Here is a 10495-nt window from a genome sequence, read left to right as displayed (position 1 = left end):
TTTCTTTATACCAATCAGTTAAGTCCAAGTTCCTTCTGGGAAATTTCAGAAATTTTCTGTAAAAGGTTCCATGATAAAAGCTATTACCATGTGGAACAAAGTATCAACTATACTAACTGCTCTAAATAGTCTCTTGAAACTAAAATAGGAGGAGCAGTTAATACTATTACCCAAAATACCAGAAACCCAGCATGTACATATCCAGAACATGATGGTCCTTAGTTTAACACCTACCACTAAATACAAGCAAAGCCTGTGAACAGCTGGATCACACTGGGGCAAAGAAAGAGCTAGCAGATTAATTCTTGACAAATTCTAAGGGATCCAATAAAGTAATTTAATAAAACTAGTTATATGATAGCATAACTGTAAGTCAAAGAGTGCTTTAAACAAGCAGTGGCTTCCTTATTGCCAAAATTCACTGTGGATATCTGATCCAAGACATGTCTTGTCTTTACTGTATCGGCTACAATGCCAACAGTAGCTTTACTTTCTCTAAGGATCTCTTTGTGGTGTCAAATTTCTGTGGTAGACAACTTACCCAGAAAAATAATTCATACAATAATCATTAAAGTCTTACATATTGAAAGAACTTCCTCAGCTTTGGAATCAAGCAATAAAAACAAGTGAAAATACTTTCAAAGGGTATTAAGACAAATTATAAATTAACTGTAAATTTCGATATTCCTATAAAGCCAATGTGATGGTTAAGTGAAATGAGAAATAGTTTTGGGAATATGACATGCAAATAACTAAAAATCTACTAGTATAATTACTAAAACAAGAACTTGAGCTTTGCTTAACAATTAACTGTGAATCTTGGGGTACAATTAATGCTGTTAGTTTTTTTGAGATACACTTTTTATTCTGAAAAAAAAAAAAAAACTAAATGATTGTCTCAACTCTTTACCCCATTATCTGTTATATTGAAGAAAACAAAACAATAACAACAAAAAACCTAACAAAGCAGGAGTTGGGGGAGCCTATAAATGCTCAGCACTGAGCTGCTCTCTTGGAGGATATTACAGACATTACCAATTTTCTCCCATGTTTACTTTCCTAAAGAACTGTAAAGTCCTTGTTTATAATGTATGTAATAACAGGTAAAAGTTCTAGATCAGAAAAAAAAGTAATTTTACTTAGTGTGGATTTTAAAATGTTCGTTGAAATTCCTTTCTTAAAGATCAGGTAGTTTTGGAATATGTTTTAAAACACAACTGAATTTAAGACATAATCAACTTTTTAAAACATGTAAAGATCATGTATATATTAATTTTTCCCATCAAGAAAAACAATTTGTAAAGAATTCATTGTAGGTATTTGCTTTAGGATGTTCCAAATAGTTTTATAATCACTGCACTCTTCATTCTGTATCAGCTACAATGCCCAATATACCTTACCATAATAATAAATAATGGAAGTATATTAAGCATCACTTTATTCAGTACAAATATCATTGAAAAGGTACTGGGTTTACCGAGAAGCTACCTTGGTAAGATTAGACACTATACTGACAAATATTAGAGTACAAAACTTTCTAAAGGCTACTATTAATTGGATTTTTGAAATATTTCTCAAATGAGGCAGGTTTTGTGTTTGCTGGATGTTCAATGTTTTATTTAGAAGGATATTACAGAATAAAAGGCCACACATCACAAAAATAGCAAAATACAACACACAAAATTCTGAATGGACTTTGGATATGTTTAGTGTTTAACTCTGTACGGCATCATATTTTGCAACTTTCTATCCTACTCTATATGGCAATGTTATACATGCCAAGTTAAAATAATGTTAACAGCATTAATGTTAACTGGTCTAAAGCCATCTGAACAGAAAGAAACCAGAGTCACAAACATGCTACAGCCTATTATGGTGTATATATATAGAAAGATGCATCTTCTTGACATTTCATATTCACAGCTATGAGAATTAGAGAAGTTAGTCCAAGTTTAAAAAAAAAAAAAAATCATGCAGAATTTACACTCAATGTGATATAGGCTAATAGCCAAAATAGGAAAATCTTATTTCCAATACTAACGCTTTTTAGAATCTGTCTAGCTTAAGAACCTACACAAGTAGTATGTTTTAATGAGAAATGCATTTTTCAAATTGTAGAAAAAGGTAATAACATGTTTTTAAAAAGCAACAACTTCAGCTCTTCACACCAAAAGCAACAAAGGATTGAAAATTACAGGCTGGTCTTCCAAGGTCTAATTCCTGTCAAATGCTGTATGACAGCAACTCAAGCTCAATCAGCACATGAACTGAAAACAGCACTCATCTCATTTTTACAGCTCAAAGAGCAACGTGGACAGTAGAAACAAGCTACAGCTGGAATTGTAAAGTATAAGGTATAAAGCACAAAAAAAGTAAAGTACAAACAACTGTAAAATCAAGTGAAGGTTTAAGATCACACAAGGATCCTGCTTCTGCTAATTAAGGAAACTGCTATAAGCCCATGAATTATAAATGAAAAACCAAAATCCAAAAAGCTATACAAAACTTCATGTGGTTTCTAAAGGGATTTGTATCAAAAGAAACACAAGCTTGTAAAACAATGTACTGCAACCAACGGTTAAGCTTGTTTCCGAGTGCCGACTAAGTAAAGTAGGCTGCTATCGACTGCTGCAACACCAAAATGAATACATAAGAGTTTAACATAGCACACAGTATTACACCAAAGTGTTGTTTTTCTTTTCATTTCAAGTTTATTAAAACTTTAGCAGTACAAATTATCCAGGTAGCAGATTATCAAAAGATCAACTCAATGAAGTCCACATTTAAAAAAAAAAAAGGGGGGGGGGAAGGACACAAACAAAACAACTCCAAAACAATGAAAACAACAAAAAAAACAAAGGAAGGTTCAACAATAAGTCTTGAAAACTTAAAATTTGAGACAGGGAGGAAATAAGTGTACACAACTCACTCATCCACTTTTGTCTTCATCTGTTCCAGGGCTTGATTCATGATCACATTTTTTATTTTTGTCATGTACATGGTCATTTTCTTGACCCTTTGATTTTTGGTTTTCTTTTTCCACTGGGGATCTGGTCTTCTCATCCTCTTGATTTTTTAACGTGGAGGACTTCACTTCATTGTCCTGACCGCTTTGCTTTGTTTTTGACACTGGACTTTGATCTCTATCAGCTTTCTTTTCCCTGTTATTATTCGAGCTATTTTGATCACGACTTTTAGAGTACAATCTTTTCTCACCCTCAGAATTCTCTTTTCTGTGTGAACTCTTACTTTCTTGGCTTCTATATTTTTCTTTGTTTCTACTTTGACTTTCTTCTCTCTCTGAGCTCCGGGAATCCCTCCTTCTTCTCCTCCTATCTTTACTTCTCGATCGTCCTGGTGTTCTTCTATCCCGGCTTCGTGACCTTCCTCTTCTCCTATACTCCTGCTCTCTGTATCTGTGGTACTCTTTGCTTCTGCTGCGATCTCTGTCATGGCTTCTGGACCGCGCTCTTCTGCTCCTGTCCCTACTTCTGCTCCGCTCCCTTGTTCTACTGTTGTAACTGTGTTTACTTTTAGTCAGATCCCGCTCTCTACTCCTGGACTGTGCACGTCTATCCTTTTCTTTACTTTTGCTGTGATCATGTTCGTTACTTTTTGATTCTACCTGTTTGGAGTTCTCTTTGCTTCTACTCCTTTCCTGATCTTTCCCTTTAGAATCCAACTGTTTTTCTTTTTCCTTAGTAGTCTCATGATCCCTTTCTTTACTTCTTGACCTCACCCTCTTGTCTTCGTGTCTACTGTGCCTCGAGTCTCGCTCCTTACTCTTGGATCTCTCCTTGCTCTTGCTCCTACTCTTGGATTTGCCCCTTTTCTTCACTTTGTTTTTGTTGTATTTATCATCTTTTTCTGAATTTCTTCTGATGTCTCTCTCTTTGCTTTCAGATTTATGGTCTTTAACTTTCTTTTCTTTTTCTAATTTTCTATTTGGACTCTCAGACATGTGTCTGTGATCTGTAATTTTTTTCTCTTTTACTCTAACTGGGCTCCTTTGATTTTCTTTTATTTCATTTAACTCACTCCTAAAAAGTAAAGGAAGAAAAGATATTTGGAAATATTATTAGGAAAAGAACAGCATGTAAATTATAGTGCTACTGTGTTTTCTATAAGGTATACAGAAATAAACTGGCTCCTAATAAAATCATTGTGCTCAACAGTAAAAAATATCACTAATTTTAAATAACAATTAAATCTTACTTATCCCCTTTGATCCATCTTTCACCGCTTGACACCCTCATTCTCTGAGCTCTCTGCATCTCTTGTCTCCAATGTGGAGGAGTCTCACTTCGTCTGAATCGATCCCTTGATCTAGATCTGGAAGGAGTTCGATAACGCTTAAGAAAATAAAAAGGGGAAAAAAGACCATATAAAAATTTAAAAGCAACACCATACCTAAGATACATACTTAATATTCTGTATATTACAAATTCCCAAGTTCTTATTTGAATGTTACATATCATCACTTTTCAAGGCAAACATCATGAGAAACAGAATAAAATCACAGAAATCTTTTGTTCAACCAAAATTTACTCAGTTTTCAGATGGATGGCTAACCACTTTACTAAAGAAATACCAGTAAGTCAAGATTTAGAACTTTACATTCTACAAAGTTAAAAGAAAAAAATTAGTAGATATATAATCACATAATTAAACCACAATAGAATGATTACAGAAGGAGAAATGGTGGTAAAACAATCAAAGCACGATCTCAGTATAGGAGAGTGATCACGTAAAATAATAAAAGCTAAAAATAAAAGAATGTCTATAAGTTACCTAAGCAAAGATGAAGCAAAACATGGAAGATATAAGAAAGCTCTGTATTGAAAATTCTGGGACAGAAACAGCATTATTTTAGAAATGATCACAAGACAGGTCAAGTATGGCTAAAGCTAAAAATCCCAACAGAAAGCAAAACTTGACCATACTGATGAAATAAACAGAACCGATTTTTTTTGTGAGGGCTCAGTCTATGCTATTTTTTAGTTTATCCTAAAATCAATACTATAGGACTAACATAATCAGATTTGCCCAATGCCCAAAAGTGCTAAGATATTCAATGTAAGGATGTCTGCATGCTAGGCAAATACTCCATCAGTGGAGCTTCATCTCCAGCCCAGATTTGCATTTTTTATTGACTATGACAATTGTTAAATACAGCATATGCCCTTTCCACCTGTCAATCATGATCACTCAGATTACAAAACATGTAACTACTTTTATAGCTACTTCTACTTGTGATGAACATTTCTTTGCTCTAATTTCTAAAAGAATCAATATTGATAAATATAACTCACATGAACAAAAGCTCTTTGGGGTCTGTAATCATTTAAAGTTTAAGTTTAAATCTGTACTGACAGATTAAACAACAACAAAAACAAAAGCCTTCTACCAAATACAAGTTTGGAAGCCATTCTAACTTGAGTCAGCATTGAGTAAAGATTTATAGATGCAGATACAGGTCAAAGTAGTGGGGAGACAAAAATGACAAAAGTTGACATAAATAAGTTGCGTAGAATTGAAAAGAAAGAGAATAAAAATGATTCTTGGCTCTAGAGAAAGAAGTACACAGGTGGTCACATGAAACACTGTAAGCAGCAGCCTAAACAGCTATGAGCTCGCAGAGTAAGTGGTTATGCTGCACTCTCTTGATGGTAAGTTTGAGGTGCTCATTAGTCAAACTTTTAGTGCCAAGAGCAGATGGAGCTGTGAATTATCAGCCATCCATAGGAATAAAAGAGCCTGTCTATGTGCAATTTTAAATGAACTAGAGTCCTGACATAGAGGTCATATACAGGATGCAAAATAGTAGTCTACGTTTAAGATAGACTGGCTTAAGAGACAGGAAAAGATAAGATGAAACAATAAGGAGATTTTTTTTTTTTTTTTTTTTTTTTTTTTGGTTTTTCGAGACAGGGTTTCTCTGTGTAGCCTTGGCTGTCCTGGAACTCACTCTGTAGACCAGGCTGGCCTCGAACTCAGAAATCTGCCTGCCTCTGCCTCCCAAGTGCTGGGATTAAAGGAATGCGCCACCACTGCCCGGCTAAAGAGAATACTTTAAGGAGAGATACTAAGTAATGACTGAGAGGATTCAATAGACTTTGTAATTTAGAATCAACCAGACTGGAAATGCTGTTTTCAACAGACTGTAGAAAGTAGAACAACTGGGTAAGAAGCCAAAATCTAAGATATAAAGTATAGCTAAGTTTCTTAAAAAAAAAAAAAAAAAAAAAAAAAAAAAAAAAAAAAAAAAAAAAAGCTTTGTAAAAAGTTATTTAAATTCTGATGGGAAAACTTTGGGGAGGAAGGAAGGAGGGAGGGAGAAAGGAAAGGAGAGAGAGAGAAAGAGAGAATATATCATTAATTTTTATTTAGTTCTATTAAGAATAGAGCTATAATGAGTAGAAAACTACCAAAAGTCAAAAGGCTTCAATACCCTTTATATTCTGATTTTATTTTAATGCTACTTATTTTTGAGACAGGATCTCAAGCTAAGTCCAAGTTGGCCTGAAACTCATTATGTAGATTAGGCTGGCTTCAAACTCACAGCAATCTTCCTGCCTTAGTCTCCTAAGGTATGAACCACCACACCCATCTCAATCCCATTTTAAACCATGTACATATATAATCTAAGGGATGCATAATTTAAAACATGAATATCCCCTGAGTTTTTAGTAACTTTAATACTAAAATGACATGTAAAAATATTGTTTAAAGCATTAAATTTCTTTTTCCTTGTAGTGCTGGGGAATCATAAATTCAGAGCCAGCACTCTGAACTCTTAAGAAAGACAAATGAAGTATTATTAACATTTCTGACAAAGAATCACCTACCCTTGGTCCTCTTCCTTTAATTTTCCTGCCAGACCTAGTAACTAAGAATCGTCGCTGGTATGAAGCAGGCTGGGAGTTAGGTGGATTACTAGAAGCAAGCAAAGGGAAAGTTTAAACATATTACTTCTATAAAAAGAAATCTTGAAACTATAGCTTTACTGATCTATAAATTAATACATTTAAATTCCTTTACATGATTAGGAGTTTTTAGCACAAAATGCTATTATCAGATCCCAGCTGGCATTACTACTACCACCTTGAATGTGACTGATCTTGGAAAGAAATACTTATTGGTAAGGTAAAGCTGATTTGATAATGCTCAGGAAACCAAAATATTATATAGTCCAGAGGGCTTCCAAACGAGAAAGAAAAATTACAAAATGCTTTATTTACCATGAATAGTTGTGCATTAGAAGAAAATTATGGACAAATTAAGCAATATATATTAGGCAGAGACAAGTTGGTATGAATTAGCCAAATACTACTCATATTATGATATATCTCAAACACGAAACTTTAAATTATACATAAAATCAGCTCATTAGTAACATTAATATAAGTGATATTTGAAAAGTTTAACTTTAGTAGTCAAATCAATTCTTTTACTTTTTGTTTTACACTCAATAAATCAAAATCATTCCAATTTTAAAGATCTTTTGTTTTTATGTATTATGCAAAGCATGGCATATTTTGTTGTACTATGATTATAAATTTTTCCATTTTATAACTATATTTCTCATCACGACTACAAAAGATTTGAAAAATTTAAAACTTTTCCCATACCATTTTTTAAAAGATTTATTATGTATAGTGTTCTGCCTGCATGTATGCCTGCAGGCCAGAAGAGGGCACCAGATCTTATTATAGATGGTTATGAGTCACCATGTGGTTGCTGGGAATTGAACTCAGGACTTCTGAGACATCTCTCCAGCCTGCCATCTCATTATTAAAATGACTCATAAAAAATAAAATTGGTGGGCTAGAGAGATGGCTCAGCGGTTAAGAGCACTGACTGCTCTTAAAGAGGTCCTGAGTTCAAATCCCAGCAACCACATGGTGGCTCACAGACATCCATAATGAGATTGGATGCCTTCTTCTGGTGTGTCTGAAGACAGCTACAGTGTACTCATAAATAAACTAAATAAATAAATCCTTTAAAACAAAATAAAGTTGGTAACATTAATAAATTTATTCATTTATTTAAAGTAACTGAGCATCTCAAATTTCATTACAGTATAAAGTCAGGTTTGAAGGGCAAGACTTTTATACAAATTTATAAAACAAACTTCATTTTTCCTTTTGGGGTGTCTGTTTGTGAATGCATGTGTATGTAAATTCAGGTGCACCTATTTGTGAGGGCAGATCTGAGGTCAACCTTGGATATCATTCTTTAGGAGCCATTCAACTTGTTTTTTGAAACAGGTTCTCTAACTGGCCTGGAGTTTACTGGGTAGGCTAAACTCATTGATCAGAAAACCCCAAGGGTTCACCCATCTTAACCTCCCCAGAACTGGGATCACAAGCATGCCACTGCGCCCAACTTTTTATTTTTTTAACAGAGATTCCAGCAATGAAACTACGGCTCTCATGCTCGGACAACTTGTAGGATCTGAGCATCTCCTTAAGCCACAGGGTCCAGGGGGAAATCCACACATTTTCCTATCCCTCTGTTGTTCTTGTTTGGTTACGAGCTTCAGAGGACCTGTAATCATTAGGAATCTGTTTCTAGTTCAGGAGGGATCTTGCAATATATATATATATTTTCATATGAACACATGTATATACTGATGTGTGCACACATACACAGAATTAACCAAACAGCAAAATGAGTCTTTTTAAAAATTGTATGAGCAACATAGCAAAATACCATCTTGTTTTATTGGCCCAACATTACCTTGTTACTAATCCCATGTGGAATGGCACCTGACACATACTACACTTACACTGCAGAATTATTTCCTCAAAATCTGCTGATAAGTGAAGTTATTTTTAGTAATTTATGTTATGTATTTAGCAAAACAGGAGCTTTGCTAGCACCTTTGTTTTCCTTCCTAAAAGAGGGTTTGATAAGATCAGCAGTTTAATACTGTCAAAAACAAATACAGTTCAAAAAGAAAAAAAGAAAACGTGTATGCTAATTCATAACAGAACTATAAAATACACACATTCACATACCACTCTCTTTCTCTCTCTCTCTCTCTGTTTTTCCTCTCCTTGTCATCAGCTTTAGGCGGACTTTTTCTCATTAGAAATCTATTTTCTGGTATAGGAGGGATCTCTTCTGGACGGACAGTAGACTGGGGCTGTGCATCAACATTTCCCGCTTCACTTTCACTGGATGGGCTTAACAGGTAAAATCAAAGTAAGTTACATTTGGCTTTTATGTACCTACCTAAAATTTCCAATTGTTAGCATTTTTCTTTTTAAAATTACATTTAAAAAGAATGTGTGCATAAGCATCCATGCCATGGTACACATGAGAGGTCAGAGAACCGCCTGCAGGAATCACCTTTCCCCTTTCACTATCTTAGTCCAGTGTAAATTCAGGTTAGTAGGTCTGATGGCTAGTGCCTTTACGTGCTGACTCATCTCATCAACCCAGCATTTCTTTAGTATCAAAATAATATATATCAACCTGTCCCTTTCAAAGATGTGATCATGTAAAAATCTCCCTCCATTCCCCAGAACTAACCAACCAACTCAACCAAATAAAAAAACCATTTGCTACCAAACTCAAAAATACTTTTCTATAATATAGATCTTAAATATGAAACTCTGGCCGGGCGGTGGTAGTGGCACATGCCTTTAATTCCAGCCCTTGGGAGGCAGAGGCAGGCGGATTTCTGAGTTCAAGGCCAGCCTGGTCTACAGAGTGAGTTCCAGGACAGCCAGGGCTACACAGAGAAACCCTGTCTCGAAAAAACAAAAACAAAAACAAAAAAAAAGAAACTCTGTAGGTAATATATTCTGACAAATTTAAAATACAGGCTAGGGCTGGAGAGATGGCACAGTAGTGAAAAGCCCTGGCTACTCTTCCAGAGGACACAGGTTCAATAGCAGCATACACATGGCAGCTCACAGTCATCTCTAATTCTAGTTCCAGGGGATCTGATGCTCTCTTCTGACCTCTGTGGGCAGAGTATGCTAGCACCTATGCACATACAAACAAAATTTTATACAAATATAAACTAAAGAAATTAGTTGCTTTTGAGGTAATAGTAATACTTAGTAATACTTAAGTTTAAGGTAATACTTAAGTTTTAATATAAACACATTTCAAACAAAAGCAGAAAATAGTGACAGAATCATGTGCTCTCAATTCATATAATTCTATCAAAGCAAAAGAGAAAAAGGGATCTACATGTACTGCTATAAAGCAAGGGACATAACTGTTGGTTTGCTGTAATTCAAATCTATCTTACACATCTCTAAAATAAAAGATCCAAACCTAGAATGATGTTATGCACCTGCAATCATTGCTACTTGGATGTGGTGTAACAGTTTCCTCTGAGATAAAAACATTCTGCCGGGCAGTGGTGGCGCATGCCTTTAATCCCAGCACTTGGGAGGCAGAGGCAGGCAGATTTCTGAGTTCAAGGCCAGCCTGGTCTACAGAGTGAGTTCCAGGATGGCCAGGGCTATACAGA

At 34.9% G+C, this 10495-nt stretch overlaps 1 protein-coding gene across 6 annotated transcripts in view; it reads right to left on the bottom strand.

The window, feature by feature from the left end:
* Positions 1-2686: 2686 nt before the first annotated feature.
* Ppig (peptidylprolyl isomerase G) overlaps positions 2687-10495 on the bottom strand; it is a 25177-nt gene continuing 17368 nt past the window's right edge. For all 6 annotated transcript variants that reach the window (XM_034494896.2, XM_076928879.1, XM_034494894.2 and 3 more), the window contains exons 11-14: positions 9024-9191; positions 6849-6936; positions 4216-4352; positions 2687-4040 (exon numbers count right to left, since the gene is read on the bottom strand). In XM_034494896.2, coding sequence (XP_034350787.1) covers positions 2930-4040; positions 4216-4352; positions 6849-6936; positions 9024-9191 — 1504 coding nt within the window. In that variant the 3' untranslated portion in view covers positions 2687-2929. The remainder of the gene's footprint in view (positions 4041-4215; positions 4353-6848; positions 6937-9023; positions 9192-10495) is intronic.

This window comes from Arvicanthis niloticus, chromosome 2, assembly GCF_011762505.2.
Source record: "Arvicanthis niloticus isolate mArvNil1 chromosome 2, mArvNil1.pat.X, whole genome shotgun sequence".
Lineage (NCBI taxonomy): Eukaryota > Metazoa > Chordata > Mammalia > Rodentia > Muridae > Arvicanthis > Arvicanthis niloticus.
The sequence above is the reverse complement of the archived record's forward strand: the minus strand, read 5'-3'. Positions and strand labels throughout refer to the sequence as shown.